At 45.0% G+C, this 23,910-nt stretch overlaps 1 protein-coding gene across 2 annotated transcripts in view; it reads left to right on the forward strand.

The window, feature by feature from the left end:
* Nucleotides 1–23,647, forward strand: part of LOC111981128 (transmembrane protein 184B) — a 33,522-nt gene extending 9,875 nt beyond the window's left edge. Inside the window, exons 2-9 of one of the 2 annotated variants that reach the window (XM_024012280.2) lie at nucleotides 9,126–9,362; nucleotides 10,454–10,619; nucleotides 20,773–20,863; nucleotides 21,058–21,133; nucleotides 21,227–21,318; nucleotides 21,690–21,859; nucleotides 22,021–22,215; nucleotides 23,143–23,647. In XM_024012280.2, the coding sequence (XP_023868048.1) occupies nucleotides 9,126–9,362; nucleotides 10,454–10,619; nucleotides 20,773–20,863; nucleotides 21,058–21,133; nucleotides 21,227–21,318; nucleotides 21,690–21,859; nucleotides 22,021–22,215; nucleotides 23,143–23,369 (1,254 nt within the window). In that variant the 3' untranslated portion in view covers nucleotides 23,370–23,647. Of the gene's footprint in view, nucleotides 1–9,125; nucleotides 9,363–10,453; nucleotides 10,620–20,772; nucleotides 20,864–21,057; nucleotides 21,134–21,226; nucleotides 21,319–21,689; nucleotides 21,860–22,020; nucleotides 22,216–22,697; nucleotides 22,905–23,142 lie in introns of those variants that run through there. The other variant, XM_070449125.1, reaches the window with a different exon arrangement.
* Nucleotides 23,648–23,910: the final 263 nt, after the last annotated feature.

Below are 23,910 nucleotides of genomic sequence, written 5' to 3' on the forward strand. Positions count from 1 at the left end.
GCTATATCGCCATAACCTGGAAAGGCCGCTCAGCAAGGAAGAAGCCACTGCTCCAAAACCGCCATAAAAAGCCAGACTACGGTTTGCAACTGCACATGGGAACAAAGATTGTACTTTTTTGGAGAAATGTCCTCTGGTCTGATGAAACAAAAATAGGACAATTTGGCCATAATGACCATTGTTATGTTTGGAGAAAAAATGCTTGCAAGCAGAAAACACCATCCACAACCACAGATAGAAAGGCCACTTCGAGAGTTTCCCAGTTTCAGCGATCTGGTGTTGCGCTGGGTGTTTGCGTGGCCCCTCAAGATGGCGAGGCATATACAAGCGCGAGAAATATGAGCACTCATGCGGACGTTGGCGGTACATGTGAGTGGTGCATAATACTATAGACAGAAGGAGCAAACAGTTTGCTAAGTCAGTGCTGAGAGTGGCGAGCTCCGATCTCAGAAGCCCCTCAGCGGTACCTTCCGATATGTCTTTTGGGGTGAGGACCCGTGGACCCCAAGCATTACTCCAAAGTGTGGCAAGATGAGAAATCTCGGAGCTCTTCTGAATTGCGCAATAACGGTCCTAACCTGGTGTAGCGATGGCCTACGTGAACCACGTTGCCCTCCAAATGCCCCCGTTGTGGCTGACCTTTATGTAGATAGAGAGCACGGACATGTAAGTGTGTATAAATTTACGAATGCGCACAGAGGACGGACCGTCACAAACCTGACTCAGTTACACCAATTATCAAAGAATATCGCAGAGTCAAGCCGATTTTCACCCAAGTCGTGTGAATGATGTAGGGAAGTTTGGAATGTGTAGAGATATTCTCTCTGCATACAAAGTTCTCAAGAGAGATTTTAGAAGGGCTAATGCATTACTAATCCTATTTGACTCTATGTTATATTTACTATATACAATATATTATGCTTCTCTATATAAGCGGCACTAGCAAGTTTATCAGCAGAGCATTCGCTCTCTTGCGTGGTTACCTCTGACGGAACAATTTGGTCAATAGTGGAGAGAGCATGGCCAAAAGCGCGCGCCAGCTATGAGTTGATCGGCTTTGCAAGCAAACACCGCGCACTACACATTGGATAAAACAAACATTCATACAATAATGCCGTGGTGGGAGAGCATTATTAAGTGAGTATTGACACTATCTGGTGGGCGTCAAGGGGCGAAAGATGTGAGAGAGGAACAACAGAAGAAATTAGGTCCATTACAACACCAGGCGATGGCGTGTGTCATAGATTCAATGCCACTTTTAATACAGAGAAGCACTCACAACTGCTAGAGAGTATCCTTATGTCGATTTTTTGTCTCGGGTGGGAGACGTAATCCTACATGTAGGTCACACTCTTCAGATTGGCGCGCTCAAAGAGGCAAATAAATAAATATTTGAAGCTCTCCTAGGGGACCTATCAGAAATACTTCCAGCTTTATCTCTGATTATGTGGCGGCTCAATTAGACGTGCATCCTCAGTGAAGCAGCAGTGCGGAGAGCAGAGGGACCAAGAGGTGTTAATTGAGAGAGCTCTGGTGGTGGTGGAGGTCTCATTAGCAAGCTCATTGCTCCGCTCAAAAGCTACTAGAAGAGGAGAATTAAGGCTCTGAACTTGGATATATACCGTGGTCAGGTTCTCAAGTGATGTGTCTGCGCGATGTCTGGAGGAATAACTGAGGTCATAGCTGGACCTGACAGGCGCGCTAGACGGGTAGAATGTGGTATAGCTTCTGGGGAATGTTGTTGGTTGAGCCGCTAGAGATATTATACCTTTTTGGCGCTCCGGCTGCGCCGTTAAGGGGCTGTTTGCGTCCGGTGGGAGTGCAGGTGTGCGTCGTATCTCCTCAGCGAGCCAGCATAAGGTCTCCAACATACACTCCCCCAGGGTTGATAAGAGGTGAGACGCTACAGTGCAGCAGGTTCTCTCGTTTTGAATAGGCACTCGACTTATAGGAGAGTTTTCGTGGCAGTATAGTCTCGCCGCCGTCCTGACAGATAGTGGTCCATGCAGGGTGCGCTCTGGTGAGGGTATAATGGGCTGTTGGCTTGGCACCTACTTTCGTGTCGTTGTACAATATAATATTAGATACCACGAGGTATTCCTCTCCTCTCTCAGTGAACAAATTCGACCGAAGCATGACAACAGGGTGTAAGGCAACTCAGTTTTTTACAAAGGAGAGTATTTTAGGCAAGTCGATTGAGTTATTATGTGCGCCCATTCTGTGATTGACCCTCTCTCGCTATCTTTAGTCTTGTCCTGTGTTGTGAGCGGAAGATCCGAGTGTGCTCTGTATGGATTGTGTTCAAGCTGTTGTGATTGGGGCAGACTGGAATGTTTTGATGTGAGGTCATAGGAGTGGAGTAGATATTACGCTCAGAGTGATAGATTATGTCAGGCGCGTAGAGGTGGAGTGGTTGTAGTTTGTCGCGCACATTGGTAATATTAGATACAGGAATGCGCGCGCGTTCGTGAGCTTGTGTAGGTGTGATGGACAGGCGGGCTATGGTGTAGTGAGCATCGGACATACTCGTGCTTACCTGTAAGATGAATGCAATATATATTTCTCCTCTCTGTGTGAAGTGTGCATTAATTGGAAAGCTTGTCCGATTGTTTAAGTCTTGATCGTGCCATATCCGGGCACCTGACATACACAGGCTGGCCACTCCCTTACGTTAACACGCAATGTCCAATTAGTGGGCCAGAAGTATACAGGAATGGTTCGGTGTCTGCGGTAGAGGTGGTATCATGAAGGACTCCGCGAGCAGGCAAGAGCGACATTCATTGATGTTGTGATACAGAGAAGAGTCGGTCCAAGAATTAACCCTGTGCCACCCCATAGAGCAACTGCCAGACGCTGCGCGGACAACAGGACCGCTGCCGATGGTTGACACAGTCATGAACTCTATCATAGAAGTAGTTGGTGAATTCACAGGTCGTATATGTGTCAATCATAATTGGATGAATAGAAGCTGTCGAGAGATCTAGAGCCGATGAGCACTGATCGCTCTGATTTACAGAGTCGAAAGCCTTTGCCAGGTCAGTGAATACGGCTGCACAGAATTCGTTTCTTAATCAGATGGCGGTTAAATATCGTTTAGACCTCTGTGAGCGCTCAGGCTGAAACCGCGATTGCAATAGCTGATGAGCAAGGCTCTGAGTTCTATATGGTCTCTGTTGGTTTTATGTGTCTTTTGACTGGCACTTAGTCGAATACCTGAGTAAAAACATAGGCTCGCCTGAATATAGAGATCCGAAAGGATAGTCCTCTCTCATGACAAGTGTTTTCGAGATATATATGTCTCGCTCCTCTCTGACCAGTAGCTGATATATACCGACTGTGTCCGAAATACTTGTAGAGCGCTGGAAGATGATACTTTTTGACTAATGCGTGGATGCACCACCTGGGAAAAGTGTGAGGGAATGAAGAAAATAGGAAGCTGAAGATAAGAATCGATGTACCTCATCTACTGAGTGATATTCTGAGACATTTCCACATTCTTAAGAAATGAAGTGGATGATCCTAACTGACTAAAAACAGGGAGATTGTTGCGTGACGGATTAGATGTCAGAATTGTGGAAAAACTTGCAGTTTAAAATGCGCATCTTGGTGGCTAAGGTGTATGTAGAACTCTCCTACATTCGAAACTAGATATGTAGCGCACTGGGCGTGAGATTAATTACCCAGTCTGTCGCGTTCTCAGTGTGTGCCCCATAGAAGATTTATTTGTGGCTCTCTTAGCGTCCCACCTGCTCTCAAACCAGGAGGAGAGGGAGACAGGGAGAATTTGGGTCAGTGGGTCCTCAGCCCCATGTTCACGCCTAATTCGCTCTGTCTGACTGGATGTCATGCACTCTGTCTGTGTCTTCTCTCTCAACTTCCATCAACCCTCTCAACTCACTCCAAGCTCCTTCTGTCTCCCTCTCTCCCCCTCACTTCAGCTCTCTCTGGTTCACCTCTCTTCCGCGGTTCACCTGCGATTGCGGCCATTTTGTTCCCCTGATACTCCACCACATCACTAGCATCCGTATTGGACTTTCACCCTCTACTCGCCGTGCAACGACTAGACGCGAGAGTGTGTGGATGAGTTCCCCTACTGTTCAACGTGCTGCTCAGCTCCTTCTGGCAGTGCTTGAGACCTCCCGCACATCACGTGCAGCGCCGTCTCTGGTTGCTACCCTATCTGAATTTAACCCTATAGGCCGCGTCGCGCGCGCTCAAGGCGCCATCATCGAAGCTCCTCTGATGTGCGCTCTCATACATATATACATCTCTCCTCTCCATTCGTGATATTTTCAGATTGTGAGTCTACTGGGTGCACACTTTATCTATGATATGAGTTCTCGCGCCTTAAGTGTGGTGTGCGATAGGAGGATGTGCGATACAAGTGATAGTAGGAGGACCGTATGCTTGTATTGGGTGAATGCCACAGGAAGACAACCATCCACATTGTAGTGTGTGCCTCAAGAGCTAGATGTCCATATAATGGAGGTGTCATCACTCGCATATATTGCGATACATATAATTTAGCCTGACATTCTGAGTAATCGTGACTATGGTGAAATATCCAAAAGCATACCCGCAATACAACCACAGCCAATGTGCGTGCACGCGCATCCATTGTGGTCTCCTTTCCAGTGTATGATGGAGGGAAGGTGGTTGGAGGACGTGGCAGTGGGCCGACCTGTTTCAGATCGAATGGTAAAAAATGGAAAAGACTCCCCAGCCGATATGCGCCCCGAAGTGCACCCGGCACGCAGCAGGCCCCGTCTGGGCTGTGTGCGCAACGCTCGTGGGTGTGCCCTCAGACACCCGCTCCTCTCTGTAATGGTGGACCACGAGCTGAGAAGGGAACCATTACGTGTTACTAGATGACAGGCTCCGCGCGCGACTGCACACAACGTGACTTTTCATAAGGGTGTGCTTTGATAGTGAGGAGAGTGCGACTGCTAATAACGTGCTGCCACCAGGTAAGGGTAGTTAAACTCTGCTCTCACATAAGAACTCAACACACACTCACAGTGCATGTTTATTGTGCCTGCAATGTATGCTGTCACATGTTCTCAACTGTTTGTACTCAAATGCAATGTATAGTTGTGAGTCGCTGCGACTGCGCGAATAAGATGGATGCCTAAGTGTGTTACAGTATTTTCTCAGTATGCACAAATCAACATTGGCAGATAGAAACTGCAGAAGCATACTCAAGGCATCCCTTTAGATTCCTCACGGCCTGCCAAGTCCAGGTTGATTATCTCACGTCTGGAACTCACCCAGCGTGGAACACCTCAGGCTGTTCAGCCATGATAAAGTAGTTGTGGCAGGTCTTCAAATATGTAGTCATGTTGCCTTGCAGACCACTAACCTCCTATAGGTTTCAGAGCTACTGAAAGGCCCAGGTTAATAGATTCCTCTCCATTGTGTGTGCTGCTCACACAAAGGGTTTAAAGATGAGCCATCGCATCTGACTACAGGTGTACCTAGCTCTGCAGTGACATCAGAGAGTGAGGGCCGTTGCCTGAGCAACAAAAGATGGGCACGGTGCTCTCTGTGTGCGAGCGCCCTACTGTTTGTTATTTTTACCAAAGGTGTGTGTCCCCAGAGCCAGGAAAGGTGAGTATAGGTGTAGCATTGTGTAAGTGGGAACCTGGGACAGGATGAAGTAGACAAAAAGGTACTGATGACAGAGCCTGCTCACCCGAATGGAAAAACACAACACAGATCCTCTCATCACACACACACGCACGATGTCGAGCTGCTCTCGCCCAGATGTGGCAGGACACCAAATCACAGTCACTGAGCCCTAAGTGAGTGAAAACACATTGATTGCAGTGAGACACTTGTTTCATGCTAGGCCCATTTTTTAGCTAGCTGACAGTTGAACAGAGCTGTGGTCCTCTCAGGGAGAAGGAGAGTGGTTGATCTATTCAAACACAATTACACCTCCCTTTCACTTCATTGTCTATTTACTGTCACGAGTGTTGGAGAGTGTGTATTAAAATATGTGCTCCTATAGAAGAAGTACAATGTATATATCTATCCAAGGATCGGTTTAGAGCTGAGATTCAATGGATGCGCCTCGTGTCTACTCTGTCCTTGCTCTTTATTGTTGATGCTAGTATGTTTGTCCCGCTTATGACAGATACTACACGTGCATGCGCTTACTTACAGCCCTCTCCCCAATGAGCAGAGAAGGCACATGAGTTCGCATCCTCTTCATGCGTTCACCGATCTATGCCTTTTGACTCGTGGCTCAGCCTCCTCTTCTTCACTAACGAAGAGTACTAACGTCACTACTTTGCACAGGTCCGCGACTGCTACGGAAAGGTGAGAACCTTTCCCACCTGTCGCGAATGGTGTATGACTTTTACCTGTTTAAAATAGTGTTTTTAAATGTATTGGGCTATTGAATATAATTTTTTGACATTTATTTCACCTTTATTTACCAGGTAGTGCTAGCGTAAGAACAGTTCTCATGTCTGAAACAACTGCGAACCTTGGCCAAGCTTAAAGCAAAAGCAGTGGCGACAAAACAAACAACAGATTACAACATGGGATAAACAAACGTACAGTCAATAACAACCAATAGCAAAATCGGTATGACAGAGGTGTGTGGCAAATGAAGTTAAGGAGGTAAGGCAATAAGATAGAGGCCAATAGTGGGCGAAGTTATTAAATTTAGCAATTTAACACTGGAGTGATTGTGCAGATGAGGATGTGCAAGTTAAAACTACTGGTGTGGCAAAACAGCAGAAAAGCAAAAAAACAAATATGGGGATGAGGTAGTAGTTGGTTGGATGGGCTATTTACAGATGGGCTGTGTACAGCTGCAGCCATTCAGTAGCCTGTCTGACAGCTGATGCTTAAAGTTAGTGGAGGGAGATATGGTCTCCAACTTCAGTGAGTTTATTGTGCAATTCGTCCAGTCATTGGCAGTCAGAGGCAATGGAAGGGAAAGACTGGCCAAAGGAGGTGTTGGGGCTTTTGGCCGTGCGTTGCGTTTCCGTGGATCGACACATGTAGGCCAGACTGGAAAGGGGTGACTCTCTCAGGGTGAGGCGCGCTCTCGTAGGATAGTGGAGGAGTTGGCATATAGTCTACCGCGTCTGAGCATAGAGGCGGAGCTGTTTCCTTACGTCAAAGTGTACACTCTCCATTCTCCTCGAAGCGACTCTCTGGAAGTGCGACGACACATAATGATGTTGACCGTATCCCCAAACCGTGAATGTGTTGCATGACAGGTCGCAGGGGGTGTGGGTATTATGTGGGCTCTTCAGGTGACAGCGCCGATGGCACATATGTGGTACGCTTGCAGTCCCTCGTGAGGCCTGAAGTAGCAGTGTTGTGAGGCTATTTTGTGGTAAGATGGAGCAATGCTGTGTGTGATTGCACCTTCTATGAGTGGGGTATCTCGGGCATTTGTAAATGAATTTCGTACGAGTGGGCTGGTAGGGGTGTTTACAAGGTATGTTTGGCAGCATAGTGAAGAGCTTTTTGCGAAATAGAAAGCTAATTCTAGATTTACTTTTGGATTGGAGATGCTATTGTGATCGGAAGGAGGGAGAGTTTAACAGTTAGAAACCGAACTAGGTATTGTAGTTTGTCACATATTCTAAGTGAGAACCGTCCAAGAGTAGTAATGCTTAGTCAGGGACAAAGAAGAAGAGAGAGGGGATCGACTCGGTGCAGCGATCAGTTGGGAAGAGCGATTGCATTTCATTTTTACGTGGGCATTTAAGAGCATTGAGCTACGGAAGTGAGTGTTTGTAATGGTGTTGAAGCTCGTTGGGTAGGGGTTGTGTAACACAGTGATACCAGAAGACCTTAGAAAGGCAGGGTAGGATAGATATAGGTCTGTAGCAGTTTGGGTCAAGAGTGTCCCCCCCTTTGAAGAGGGGGATGACCGCAGCTGCTTTCCAATCTTTGGGAAACTTTGTAAACTTCTGACCCACTGGGAATGTGATGAAAGAAATAAAAGCTGAAATAAATCATTCTCTCTACTATTATTCTGACATTTCACATTCTTAAAATAAGTGGTGATCCTAACTGACCTAAAACAGGGAATTGTTACTAGGATTAGATGTCAGGAATTGTGAAAAACTGAGTTTAAATGCATTTGGCTAAGGTGTATGTAAACTTCCGACTTCAACTGTATGTCCCACTGGCACTGATATACCCAGTCTGTCCTTCAGTGTGCTCCATAGAGATTTATTTGTGGCTCTCTTACGCTCGCCCCTGCTCTCAAACCAGGAGGAGAGGAGAAGGAGAATTTGGGTCAGTGGGCCCTCAGCCCATGTCACGCCAATTCGCTCTGTCTGACTGATTCACTCTGTCTGTGTTCTCTCTCTCAACTTCCATCACCCTCTCACTCACTCAGCTCCTTCTGGTTCCCCTCTCTCCCCCTCACTCAGCTCCTTCTGGTTCACCTCTCTCCCTCACTCAGCGCCTTCTGGTTCCCCTCTCTCCCCCTCACTCAGCTCCTTCTGGTTCACCTCTCTCCCTCACTCAGCGCCTTCTGGTTCCCCTCTCTCCCCCTCACTCAGCTCCTTCTGGTTCACCTCTCTCCCTCACTCAGCGCCTTCTGGTTCCCCTCTCTCCCCCTCACTCAGCTCCTTCTGGTTCCCCTCGCTCAGCTCCTTCCTCTCTCCCTCACTCAGCTCCTTCTGGTTCCCCTCTCTCCCCCTCACTCAGCTCCTTCTGGTTCCCCTCTCTCCCTCACTCTCAGCTCCTTCTGGTTCACCTCTCTCCCTCACTCAGCGCCTTCTGGTTCCCCTCTCTCCCCCTCACTCAGCTCCTTCTGGTTCACCTCTCTCCCTCACTCAGCGCCTTCTGGTTCCCCTCTCACCCCCTCACTCAGCTCCTTCTGGTTCCCCTCTTTCTCTCTCCTCTCCATATCTTATTCAGATTTTCTCTGTCCACTAGGATGTTAGTTTCAGCTTTAATTGTTCAATGGAATAAAGTAGTAGGTTTTTATTGGTATGCCCGAGACAACCATCCATGTGTGATGTGTTCGATAACCTGTTCCTTAATGGAGCTCCACCTTTTCTACATATTTAGCTACTTCTGTTAATGTGACTGTGAATATCCAGAAAACCCAAAACCCACCATATCCCCCTGTTGTCTCCTTCCAGATGATGGAGGAGCTGTGGAGACGTGGCATGCCCCTGTCAGATCGAATGGAAAATGACTCCCCAGCCGATATGGCCCCAGGGTCCCCGACCACAGCGGCCCCGTCGGGCTCCAACGCCTCCTGGGTGCCAGACACCCCCCTGGTGACCCCTGAGGAACCATACTTCCTCATGACCTCCACTGCCCAGACCGTGTCAGGGTTCTTTGTCTGGACAGCCCTGCTAATAACCTGCCACCAGGTAAGGGGCTAGTTAACTCTTTCTCACACAAACACACACACACTCCTATGTTTTTCTGCATGTTGCATCTCACATATGCTTCAACTGTTTGTACTCAAATCATATGTTAGTGTGGTCTCACTGCTGCATAAGATGGATGCCTAGTGTCTACAGTAGTTTTCTCAGTATGCACAAATCAAATTGCAGATAGAAACTGCAGAAGCATATCAAGGCATCCCTTTAGATTCCTCACGCCTGCCAAGTCCAGGTTGATTATGCACTCTGGAACTCACCCAGCGTGGAACACCTCAGGCTGTTCAGCCATGATAAAGTAGTTGTGGCAGGTCTTCAAATATGTAGTCATGTTGCCTGCAGACCACTAACCTCCTATAGGTTCAGAGCTACTGAAAGGCCCAGGTTAATGATTCCTCTCCATTGTGTTGCTGCTCACACAAAGGGTTAAAGATGAGCCATCGCTCTGACTACAGGTGTACCTAGCTCTGCAGTGACATCAGAGAGTGAGGGCCGTTGCCTAGCAACAAAGATGGGCACGGTGCTCTCTGTGTGCGAGCGCCCTACTGTTTGTTATTTTACCAAAGGTGTGTGTGCCCAGGCCAGGAAAGGTGATAGGTGTAGCATTGTGTAAGTGGGAACCTGGGACAGGATGAAGTAGACAAAAGGTACTGATGACAGAGCCTGCTCACCCGAATGGAAAAACACAACACAGATCCTCTCATCACACACACACGCACGATGTCGACTGCTCTCCCCAGGATGTGGGCAGGACCACAAAGTCACAGTCACTGAGCCCTAGTGAAGTGAAAACACATTGATTTCATGAGACACTTGTTTCAGCTAGCCCATTTTTAGCTAGCTCACGTTGACAGAGCTGTGGTCCCTCTCAGGGAGAAGGAAGCTGTTGATTATTCAAACACAATTACCCTCCTTTCACTTCATTGTCTATTTAARTGTCACGTTTATAGTTTTTAAATTATTCTCCTACAATGAAGTACATTATAATCTAGCCAGGTCCTTTAGGAGCTGAGATTAAATGATGCCCTCTTCACTCTGTCCTTCTCTTTCTTGTCTATGTATCTTTCTCCCTTTGACAGATCTACATGCACCTGCGCTACTACAGCTCTCCCAATGAGCAGAGGCACATAGTTCGCATCCTCTTCATCGTTCCCATCTATGCCTTTGACTCGTGGCTCAGCCTCCTCTTCTTCACTAACGAAGAGTACTACGTCTACTTTGACACGGTCCGCGACTGCTACGAAGGTGAGAACCTTCCCACCCTGTCAATGGTGTATGACTTTTACCTGTTAAAATAGTGTTTTTAAATGTATTGGCATGAATATAATTTTTTACATTTTATTTCACCTTTATTTAACCAGGTAGGCTAGCTAAGAACAAGTTCTCATTTACAACTGCGACCTGGCCAAGCTAAAGCAAAGCAGTGCGACAAAAACAACACAGAGTTACACATGGGATAAACAAACGTACAGTCAATAACACAATAGAAAAATCTGTATACAGTGTGTGCAAATGAAGTAAGGAGGTAAGGCAATAAATAGGCCAATAGTGGCGAAGTTATTACAATTTAGCAATTTACACTGGAGTGATATGTGCAGATGAGGATGTGCAAGTAAAACTACTGGTGTGCAAAACAGCAGAAAAGCAAAAACAAATATGGGGATGAGGTAGGTAGTTGGTTGGATGGGCTATTTACAGATGGGCTGTGTACAGCTGCAGCCATCAGTAGCTGCTCTGACAGCTGATGCTTAAAGTTAGTGAGGGAGATATGTCTCCAACTTCAGTGATTTTTGCAATTRGTTCCAGTCATTGGCAGCAGAGAACTGGAAGGAAAGATGGCCAAAGGAGGTGTTGGCTTTGGGGATGACCAGTGAAATATACCTGCTGGAGCGCTTGCTACGGATGGGAGTTGCTATGCTAACCAGTGAGCTGAGATAAGGCGGAGCTTTTCCTAGCAAAGACTTATAGATGACCTGGAGCCAGTGAGTTTGGCGACAAATATGTAGAGAGGACCAGCCAACGAGAGCATACAGGTCGCAGTGGTGGGTAGAATATGGGGCTTTGGTGACAACGGATGGCACTGTGATAGACTGCATCCAGTTTGCTGAGTAGAGTGTTGGAGGCTATTTTGTAAATGACATCGCCGAAGTCAAGGATCGGTAAGATGGTCAGTTTTACGAGGGTATGTTTGGCAGCATGAGTGAAGGAGGCTTTGTTGCGAAATAGAAAGCTAATTCTAGATTTAACTTTGGATTGGAGATGCCTAATGTGAGTCTGGAAGGAGAGTTTACAGTCTAACCAGACACCTAGGTATTTGTAGTTGTCCACATATTCTAAGTGAGAACCGTCCAGAGTAGTAATGCTAGTCGGGAGGGTGCGGGCAGCGATCAGTTGAAGAGCATGCATTTCATTTTACTGGCATTTAAGAGCAGTTGGAGGCTACGGAAGGAGTGTTGTATGGTGTTGAAGCTCGTTTGGAGGTTTGTTAACACAGTGTCCAAAGAAGGGCCAGATGTATTCAGAATGGTGTCGTCTGCGTAGAGGTGGATCAAAGAATCACCCGCAGCAASAGCTGCATCATTGATATATACAGAGAAAAGAGTCACCCCTAGAATTTAACCCTGTGGCACCCCCATAGACTGAATGCCTTGAGAAACATCAAATACATACAAGTACATTTGTTTTAGAGAGAAAAGATACTGTGCTTGCAATTGGCGTGGTGACTGGAGGAATGTCCACCACAGCTGTTGCCAGAGAGTTGAATGTTCATTTCTCTACCATAAGCCGTCTCCTACGTCGTTTTAGAGAATTTAGCAGTACGTCCAACCGGTCTCACAACCGCAGACCACATGTATTGCGTCGTGATGGGCGAGCGGTTTGCTGATGTAAACAGATTGCTCCATGGCGGTGGTGGAGTTACTGTATGGGCAGGCATAAGCTATGGACAACAAACCCAATTGCATTTTATCAATGGCAATTTGAATGCACAGAGACACCGTGACGAGATCCTGAGGCCCAATGTTTTAAAGGTGTCTGTAACCAACAGTCTTGTGAAATCCATAGATTAGGGCCTAATTTACTTAAAATGACTGATTTCCTTATYTGAACTGTAACTCAGTAAAATCTTTGAAATTGTTCCATGTTGTGTTTATATTTTTGTTCCTTATACATTCAAATAGAGCTGTGATAGACATGGTTTGTGGTCTGTTGCTCATCCTGCTGGTCTATGGTTTGATGTTGCAATGGAAAAATGTATTTGCGCTAAGCACAGGTGCATTCCATTGTTTGCAGTACACTGTTAAGGCCGAAACCTTTCTGCTGTGCTACTACATGTTCTGTGTTTTTTAAAGCAATATCACACATGTACTTTTTACTCTATCGGAGCTGCACAAGTACTTGTTGACATACGTTCGATGATTGTGTTTTTGCGTCCCGTAGCAGGAGTTGGAAACAAAATCATTTTACAATAGTTTTGTTCTGAATAGAACCATTKTTTTTTGTTGTTGTTCTGTTCCACTTTTTCGACCTGCAAAATAAAGTTCTGAACCGGTTCGACCCCAAAAGGTGACAGGTTTATAATGGTTCCTTTTTAAACCTCTGAAATCATATATTTTTTTACATTTAACTCAACATTAAATTACTTCACCAATTATGCAGTATGGATAGAGCAGCTTACTATGGAGCGGGCAAACTATAGCTCAGTGAGTTGTTTACATGCTTGATGGAAAGACAAGTGTAGGACGCGAGGTGAAACTGACATTTTGTGGGTGGGGAGAGAGCGAGAGAGGGTAGAGACTTGGCTAGAAGCGCTGAGCATCTTGTGATGACATTAATTATCTGAATTAGGCCCACAGAATTATACCTACGGAGGACCGGCTTCTATGGAGGAACTTGTTTTTCTTTAAACTTCAGAGTTGGCTAAGCGCTACAGTGGGGAGAACAAGTATTTGATACACTGCCGATTTTGCAGGTTTTCCTACTTACAAAGCATGTAGAGGTCTGTAATTTTTATCATAGGTACACTTCAACTGTGAGAGACAGAATCAAAAAGAAAAATTCTGAAAATCACATTGTATGATTTTTAAGTAATTAATTTGCATTTTATTGCATGACATAAGTATTTGATCACCTACCAACCAGTAAGAATTCCGGCTCTCACAGACCTGTTTTTCTTTAAGAAGCCCTGCTGTTCTACACCTCTATAATGTATTAAAATATTAACTTGCAACTAAAATGACAACCTGTTTTGAAACTCGTTACCTGTAATAAAAGACACATTCCACACACCTTTACCAATACCAAACTTACGGAAACCTCCAAATCCCTCCAGATACAGGATGGAATCTCCACAAAATTGTGGCAACGAGAGACCCACCCAGATGCAGCTTGTGTAAAGGGACATCTCCAGAGGAAAATTGTAGACCTGCCACAAGGCTGGGAGGCTAAGGACAATATGCAAGCAGCTTGGTAAGAAGGGACACTGTCATGGAACACTTTTCAAAACAACTCTATAGGCCCACGAAATTGGCACAGAAGTTCAATCGATGATGGTCACACTCAGTACCTCACCACCGTGCAAATCAGAGCTCTGACTGGAGCCAATGACAACTGACAAAATACCACAACAACCCAATCGCAACGAAGATGCTCACCTCGTGGGGACACACCTTTCTCATTGACCAATCAATGATTCAAAGACGGAAACATGGTAAGAGAAGATTCAAGACACGCACACGAACAATCGTTTAATGCAATCACCTGTGCTTATGGTCAAAAAATCTATTGGGGGAAACTGGAACATACTCACCGACTATGTAAGCAACCCTTGGACCAGATCCACACATCTTTGGACCTATGAGAAAAGGAGCTCGAAGGGTACACCTAATACAGCTCAAAGAAAACCATAGTAACATCACATAATTAGCCTTACCACGATTTCCGTTCACTGGATTGGAAAATCCTGACATATTGCGCAAACACACTCTTAGTCCACAGTGTCCTCGAACTCCATCAAACTGCAGGCGCATCGCTACCGAACAGCTGGTCCTCCAGCCCCTGAGTGTGACCATAGCCAGGCACGCAAAATGGACCCACTGGTGATCCCAGAGGGAGGGAAATGTGGACGACAAGATATGTGGTGTCTGATCGAGAACAAGAAAATATAGCTTTGGTCTTAAACTCCACTCCGCCGTGTTTGGAGAAGAAGAAGGATGAGTACAACCCCAAGAACACCATCCCAACCGTGACGCATGGAGTGGAAACATCATTCTTGGGGATGCTTTTCTGCAAAGGGGACAGGACGACTGCACCGATTGAGGGGAGGATGGATGGGGCCATGTACGCAAGATCTTGGCCAACAACCTCCTTCCCTCAGTAAGGACATTGAAGATGGGTCGTGGCTGGGTCTTCCAGCATGAACACACCCGAAACACACAGCCAGGGCAACTAGGATGGCTCCGTAAGAAGCATCTCAAGGTCCTGGAGTGGCCTAGCCAGTCTCCAGACCTGACCCAATAGAAAATCTTTGGAGGGAGCTGAAAGTCCGTATTGCCCAGCGACAGCCCCGAAACCTGAAGGATCTGGAGAAGGTCTGTATGGAGGAGTGGGCCAACATCCCTGCGCAGTGTGTGCAACCTGGTCAAGAACTACAGGAAACGAATATGACTCTGTAATTGCAAACGAAGGTTTTGTACCAAATATTAAGTTCTGCTTTTCTGATGATTCAAATACTTATGTCATGCAATAAAATGCAAATTAATTACTTAAAAATCAATACATGTGATTTCTGGATTTTGTTTTAGAGTCCGTCTCTCACAGTTGAAGTGTACTATGATAAAAATGACAGACCTCTACAGCTTGGTAGTAGGAAACCTGCAAAATCAGCAGTGTATCAAATACTTGTTCTCCCCACTGTAGCTAACAAGCTTGTGTGTACTGAGCTGCACCAGAATTAAAACACGTCTTACTTTTTGTAGCTAATAAATCCAATGTGAAATTTTATAACTATATCCCTAACTAACGTTGAAAAAGTTGATCCATTCTTCTCTAATAAAAATCTTTCTCCCAATCTTCTGATCACACTTGTAACGTCAGCAGACTACAGCTACAGTTGAAGTCTGAAGTTTACATACACCTTAGCTAAATACATTTAATCCAGTAAAAATTCCCTGCCTTAGGTCAGTTAGGATACCACTTTATTTTATAATGTGAAATGTAGAATAATAGTAGAGAGAAGGATTTATTTCAGCTTTTATTTCTTTCACTCACATTCCCAGTGGGTCAAGTTTACATGCACTCAATTAGTATTGTTAGCATTGCCTTTAAATTGTTTAACTTGAGTCAAATGTTTCAGGTAGCCTTCCACAAGCTTCACACAATAAGTTGGGTGAATTTTGGCCCATTCCTCCTGACAGAGCTGGTGTAACTGAGTCAGGTTTGTAGGCCTCCTTGCTCGCACATGCTTTTTCAGTTCTGCCACACATTTTCTATAGGATTGAGGCCAGGACTTTGTGATGGCCACTCCAATACCTTGACTTTGTTGTCCTTAAGCCATTTTCCACAACATTTGAAGTATGCTTAGGGTCATTGTCCATTTGGAAGACACATTTGCAACCAAGCTTTAACCTCCTGACTGATGTCTTCAGATGTTGCTTCAATATATCCACATAATTTTCCGTCCTCATGATGCCATCTATTTTGTGAAGTGCACCAGTCCCTCCTGCAGCAAAGCACCCCCACAACATGATGCTGCCACCCCGTATTTCACAGTTGGGATGGTGTCTTTGGCTTGCAAGCTTCCCACTTTAACCTACATGCACACTGGCAAACATTTTCAGCCGGCATACAGTATGTGTGTGCCGACATGGCCATGCTCATATTTGTATCCATAAATTACAGTTGATAGTCGGATCGGATGATACTAGTGATCAGAAAAACGTAAATGTTTAATATGCTTAGGTATTTTGCCAACATCTACTTATCTCCCTGTACGTTTATAGACCAAACAAGTTGCAGATTAGGAGCGGTGTGTCTGTGTCCTCAATTGTAGCAGGCAGACAAGTTTGCTATCAATCAGAATGCGCGTCAGCATTTTTTATTTTAGTTTATTTAACCAAATCAAATTTTATTTGTCACATACACATGGTTAGCAGATGTTAATGCGGTGTAGCGAAATGCTTGTGCTTCTAGTTCCGACAATGCAGTATAACCAACAAGTAATCTAACCTAACAATTCCACAACTACTACCTTATACACACAAGTGTAAAGGGATAAAGAATATGTACATAAAGATATATATGAGTGATGGTACAGAACGGCTAGGCAAGATGCAGTAGATGGTAAGAGTACAGTATATACATATGAAGATGAGTAATATAGGGTATGTAACATAAAGTGGCATAGTTTAAAGTGGCTAGTGATACATGTATTACATAAAGATGGCAATGCAGTAGATGATATTGAGTACAGTATATACATATGAGATGAGTAATGTAGGGTATGTAAACATTATATTAAGTGGCATTGTTTAAAGTGGCTAGTGATACATTTTTACATAATTTCCATCAATTCCCATTATTAAAGTGGCGGGAGTTGAGTCAGTATGTTGGCAGCGGCCATATGTTAGTGGTGGCTGTTTAACAGTCTGATGTGCCTTGAGATAGAAGCGTTTTTCAGTCTCACTCTGGTCCCTGCTTTTGATTGCACCTGTTACTGACCTCGCCTTCTGGATGACACTGCTGGTGTTTAGAGGCCTTCCTGTGACATCGGTGGGTGTAGGTGTCCTGGAGGGCAGGTAGTTTGCCCCCGGTGATGCGGTTGTGCAGACCTCACTACCCTGGAGAGCCTTCGGTTGTGGGCGGAGCAAGTTGCCGTACCAGGCAGGCAAGTTGAGAACAAGTTCTCATTTACAACTGCGACCTGGCCAAGATAAAGCAAAGCAGTGCAACAAAACAACTGTACAGTGGTGCAAATGTAGAAGAGTAGGGAGGGTAAGGCCAATAATAGGCCATAGATGCGAAATAATTACAATTTAGCATTAACACTGGAGTTGATAGATGTGCAGATGAGATGTGCAAGTAGAGATATTGGGTGCAAAAGAGCAAGAAATCAATAACAATATGGGGATGAGGTAGTTGGGTGTGCTATTTAAGATTGGTTGTGTACAGGTACAGTGTCGGAAGCTGCTCTGACAGCTGATGCTTAAAGTTAGAGAGGGAGATAAGACTCCATTTTCATCTTTTTCCCCTACCCTCGCCCCGCTTTTTAGATATTATGCACATTTGAGTAGCTTGATATCAAACGCCCTTTCCATTTGAATTTATCATAGTAGCAGGCTAACAGGAGGCAAGCAGCAGTCTGAATGAACAGACCGAAAAAGAGAAGTGGAAGGTGATCGGGTGAAATTATGAAGCGAGTGGACAAGAAGAAATACAGCTCATCTATCCAAATTAGAGTAGCAGGATCAATGTACAGCCGCCCTTTTCTTTACAGACAAGCAAGCGTGGCAAGGTTGAGTTATTATATGCAAAAAAAATCTCTGAGTTGGAGACTATCTCCCTCAACAACTTTAAAAATCTGCTATCCGGAGCAGCTAACCGATCGCTGCAGCTGTACATAGTCCATCTGTAAACTACCCAACCATTATTACCTACCTCACCCCCACATGCTTTTATTTATCTAATACTTTTCTGCTCTTTGTCACACACCAGTCATCTCTTCTCATGCACATGATCATCTGAATGATTTATCACTCCAGTGTTAAATCTTGCTAAATTGTAATTATTCGATTTATTGCCTACCTCCATGCCTTTTGCACACATTGTATATATAGATTCTCTTTTTTTTCTACCATGTTATTGACTTGTTTATTGTTTACTCCATGTGTAACTCTGTGTTGTCTGTTCACACTGCTATGCTTTATCTTGGCCAGGTCGCAGTTGCAAATGAAGAACTTGTTCTCAACTAGCCTACCTGGTTAATAAAGGTGAAATAAAAAAAATAATTTTTTTTTTAGCCCACCATGTAGCACCTCACTTGACTGACATGAGGAAGATAATTACAAAAAATACTCTGATCAAGTCGTATACAGAAAATTACCGATATCTGTTACTATACTCGTTTTGTCCGACTACTCGGCACACCTCTAGCAGGACGACACTGGAAGAAGTTTCTGATTGACAGGGAGGGATTTGCATAGGCGCTTTGATTATTTTGTGGGACTTAAAAAATATATATAATGCCCGGAACGTTATTAACCGGTCCCCATGCTTTTAAAATAATGGTTCTGTTCCGGAGAAGAATAGATCACTTTCGTTCCCGGTTCTGATTTTGTTCCTTGAAAAATGAGTTATTTTCCAGTTTTCAGTTCTGTTCTCTGAACCAGTTCCAACCCCTGGTCGTAGTAACGAGTGTTTGGGAATCTGTTCTGTCCCCAGTGACAGATGGGCTTTGCGGTCTCTATACCTTTACGAGAGTGGCCATCTTTGTTCTCTTGTTGTTTCCAAGGCCTGCTGGGATTGCTGGGGAGGGGAGGCCTGTTCCCTAGCAACAGTATGCAAAGGACTGAAGCCTTGAGAAGAGTTTTAGAAACCACTCACTTATGAACAGATAAATTGTCTGGCTGTTCTGTACCAGCCGGCTGTATCTCAACAGAAGTAACATCCACAGAAATTGGCATTAGCATTTTGTTACAGTGGTTACATAATATAGACAGGTGTGCCCCTTGGTTACCGGCTCTGCCATCAAATTATGCCTGACAAACTCTATTGTACGTACAATGTTCAACTCTATGTCTGTTTGTGGGGAAAAGGGGACCTCAGTGCGCTCAATGCATGAACGAGTGCTTTGCACTGCACATTTTGTCTACCTTGTGTCAAAGAGAGTTGTGTGAGTCTATGATGTGTGAGAGAATGCTGTGTGTGTGTACTGTATGATGTGTGTGAGTGCTGGGAGCGCATGGATTGACGGCAGGGGAGCTGACAGCTCAGCTAGGCTGCACAGAGTGGGCTCTCCCTTCCAGCACATGGCACACCGCACAGGCAGCAGCTGTGGCCCCAGGGCTCCACACTGCTAAATATAGAGGGCCCCAGTGCTGTCATAAAGTTACACACTCTCTCTCTCTCTCACTCACTCACTCACTCACTCACTCACTCACACACACACACACACACACACACAGCAAAGTACACACACTGATGTTGTGTATTTATACATGCATGCTTGCAAACATTCGAATAGCAGGTGTCAATACCATAAGGATGCCACTGGGATCCCCATTATTGTCTACTCAGACCTCTATGCAGCGATATGTGTGCAAATACAATATACAAGGAAAGCAAATGGAATAGGCAGGGGTCCTTTATAGCTGGAGTTTCCAATGCCAGAAAAGAGACAGAACAGGAGAAAGAGCAGCAAAGCTTCAGGATTGATTCCTCCTGTAGTTGCTTCACCACCCTCAAATTAGCATGGACTGAACACCTGGGACAGCAGCTGAAACCACATTCCTCCCAGTCAATGACACCAATAACAGTGTTCACAGCCAAAGGAGAGCCAAAGGATTCGTCCTGCAGCCTCTTCTGCCCCGACAAACCGGAAGTGATTCAGTCTGACTGGAGAGGATTTTCCCTCAACTCTCCGTCTGTCCCAAGGAGTCGGGACCTACCACTGTGCTCTGTTCATTTGAAACAATTTATTTAAAATCTCTATGAACCATTCAAATCTCTTAGATAAATAATTTATGCTAATGAATGGATTCAAATAAACAGGCGCGTATTAGATTATACCAGTACTGTACATGTGTTGTTAAATAGGATTGTAACTGAATAGTTTTGGACTAAACATTCAGCTGGATGGATATCAATATATGGGAATCTCTGGAATACATGTTGACACACACACACACACACACACACACACACACACACAGAGTGGGGGAGGGTAGCTTTGTGTGCACACAGTGGGACAGGGCGATGTTGATTCAAGCTAGAATGGAGGGCGGTTTAGCCAGAGGCCATTGGGGACAATGACTCAGTCGCTCATCTTGTTTTGCTTTCTGCACTGGCCCATGCACTGACACAGCACATCAGCATTCTGCTCATGGGAAATGGGGACCAAGGCCTTAATACTGTAGAGAGGAACATGGCCAATGCCTCTAGATAGAACATGTTTACTTCTGTTAGTGTTCTTTCTTGTAAATGTTTCTGGATTCTCAAGGGATGCCCAGAGTCCAAACAGACCAAATACACACAGACAGACAGATTGATTGGGGGATTGATTTTGGATATGAAGGCTTTGCTGGGTTAACCAAAAGACTGCTGTAGTTGCATACTGGCAACTACCCCCATATTCTCTCAACTCTCTGACACTGCTTACATGTGTTTGTGTGTGTTTCCTCTGCAGCGTTTGTGATCTACAACTTCCTCAGCCTGTGTTATGAGTACCTTGGAGGGGAGAGCGCCATCATGGCTGAGATCAGAGGAAAGCCCATTGAGTGAGTCTCTCTCTATTATCACTCTTTGTCCTCTCTTATTTAAAAAAAATAKAATTCATGTACAATCCAAAAATCCCACAACTGCAGAATAGTAATGTGTATCAATACTTTATTGTATGGTTGAGACCTCTTTTCATGCGATTTGGATCTTGAGAACACAGACTACCAAATGCTTGTGTCTTGGCTGTCTACAGGTCCAGCTGTGTGTACGGAACCTGCTGTCTCTGGGGAAGGACTTACTCCATTGGGTTCCTCCGATTCTGCAAACAGGTATAGTGAAAGCCTTCTTCTCACACATTATTTGTGAGAAACCCTTACATATGAACAGAGTTGTTACAGCATTACATATTCTCTCTCTCTCAGGCCACTCTGCAGTTCTGTGTGGTGAAGCCTTTGATGGCCATGATCACAGTCATCCTGCAGGCCTTTGGGAAGTACAGAGATGGAGACTTCAAGTACGTAGGGCTATGGGACACTCACTCATTCTACTCTATACTATATCAGAGTATTTGCTTAACCTGTGTTGACCTCAAAGTGAATTGTTTCAAAAGCCACAGAGGATTCATGTTTGTCTATAATATTTTTACTAGTCTGTACTTTTCTGTATGAACAGTTTAAATGTTATTTGTTTGTTCTCACAGATGTTTTTTTACATTTACACTATTCTGGCTGTAAATCTGTTTTCACCGAAATATCGGGGTTGTAGTTGTCAAGCATCTCAGAGTAGGAATTATATTACTTAATCTCTAAGACAAGACTGTGCTAAGACATCCCTATGTGTTGACACTGTTCTGATAGCTGGCTGTGCCTCTCTCTCTCTCTCTAGTGTGGCCAGTGGGTACCTGTATGTGACCATCATCTATAACTTCTCTGTCAGCCTGTCTCTCTACGCCCTCTTTCTCTTCTACTTCGCCACCCGCAACCTGCTGGTCCCCTACAGCCCCATGCTCAAGTTCCTCATGGTCAAGTCTGTCATCTTCCTCTCTTTCTGGCAGGGTAAGGAAACCTCTCGATCGACACACACACYCAATGTATCATAGATAATGKTGCATCCAAGTGTGCTGACCCTCTCTCCCAGATAATACACACAATGTGATTTGACAGTACTCTMATCCTCCTTCCTCGATTTCTCTCTCCCTCTCTCTCTGGGGGATAAGGTATGCTGCTGGCCATCCTGGAGAAGTGTGGAGCCATCCCTAAAATCAACTCTCCCGAAGTGTCAGTTGGGGAGGGCACGGTCGCCGCCGGCTACCAGAACTTTATCATCTGCATTGAGATGTTCTTTGCCGCTGTGGCCCTGCGCCACGCCTTCACCTACAAGGTCTACATGGACAAGAGGCTGGACTCCTACGGTAAGGATACAGAGGGAGGGACTATCCATGCAGATTAGAGATAAAACTGTTTAAGTAAAAAAATAAATCAAGTCATCACTAGCATATTAGTGTGTTCCTGACTAAATGACACAAGCAGTTGCTTATGTTTCTGGAACTGTGTTCAGTGTGGATTCAGGAAACTGGTTCTCCATGGTTGCTCTTCAAGTCTATTTCAGTGACTTTGTTCCACTGACCTGCTCTCGCTGTCTCTAAATGTTTCTTTCTCTCTTTTATTCTCCCTTTCTCTCCTCTCCACTCCCTCCGTTTTTTACTCAATTTTTCTTTTGTTGAATCCTTTTTCTCCTCTCATTTATCTTCCATCTCTTCCTTATTCTAATGTTCTGTTCTCTCGCCCTTCTCCTTTTTTATTGTTCAATATTCATCCTTGTATATTTTCTTATGTCCCTCCTCTCTCTTTATCTGTCTCTCTCTATCTGTCTCTCTCTGTGCTGCACTATAAGGGTCCTTTCCTATTTATGGACAGTACGGTAGGTCTACCACTAGCTCAGCTGTGTTTGGCTTCTCACTGCCACAGTACTTTCTGGTTGACTCCATTTCTGTGATGTGCTCATATTTTGTTATTCTATTATTTTTTAACTGTTTCTGAGATAGAGTTTAATTTTGTACAAACWATTTATTTTGAGCGTCCTCAGTGCTGTTATACATTTGTATTGCCATTATTGTACAGTATGTGCTGCTTTTATCAATGTATTATTTTGTGGTGTGTATGAGTTCTCCCCTTGCAATGCACTAGGAGCTCCACTGGCGGTTTCTGTCTGTTTGGTTCAGTAGTATTATGTGATCCTCCATTTTGATTACTCATGGCATTCAGATTGCTCACTGTAGGGTTCCACTCTTCCTTCCATTATCCCTTATCCTCCCTCTATTTCCATCCTCTCCCGGCAGGTCGCTGCGCCCCAATGAAGAGCATCTCCAGCAGTCTGAAGGAGACCATGAACCCCGGAGACATGGTGCAGGACGCCATCCACAACTTCTCCCCGGCCTACCAGCAGTACACACAGCAGTCCACCCTTGAGCAGCGRGGAGGGGTGCCGGTGTCCCGCAGCCACAGCAACCTCAGCACCCGCGACAACGAGAAGACCCTGCTGCTCAGTTCCGACGATGAGTTCTGAGCCCCCCTACACACCGACCGGTGGTACTACTGTGGGGTGGAGACGGGAGGGGCTTTATGGACTCTACTACAGTGCCGTACCAAATCGACAGGCTTAAGTCCTTTGGCTGATCCACTTCATTGCGTACATGAACATAGTACTCATATTCCTCAGTCTATATTGACAATACAAGCAACCTACTACATAGAGGTCCATTGCCACATACCACTGCCAATATGGATCAATACAAATACACACACACGTGCATAGACCATTCCCAGGTGTCTTCAGGCTGTGTGTTAACACTACAAAGACCTACCAGACAGAAACACTCACCAACGTGCATGCCATTGACATGAGTGCCATTGAAATATTGTCAATTATACAGCATCCCCCCTCACCCTCCTGCCAGCTCTGCCTCTTCCTGAAATGTTGCCAAATAGAGGGAGATCCCGCTTGGTCAGCAGGACCCTCTCTAACTTAAGATTTCAGAGTGACTTGGATAAGACACTAAGGGACCCCGAAATCACTGTATATTTTGATGTTTATTGACCTGATGGTG

Source organism: Salvelinus sp. IW2-2015, linkage group LG20, assembly GCF_002910315.2.
Source record: "Salvelinus sp. IW2-2015 linkage group LG20, ASM291031v2, whole genome shotgun sequence".
In the NCBI taxonomy this organism is placed as follows: Eukaryota; Metazoa; Chordata; class Actinopteri; order Salmoniformes; family Salmonidae; genus Salvelinus; species Salvelinus sp. IW2-2015.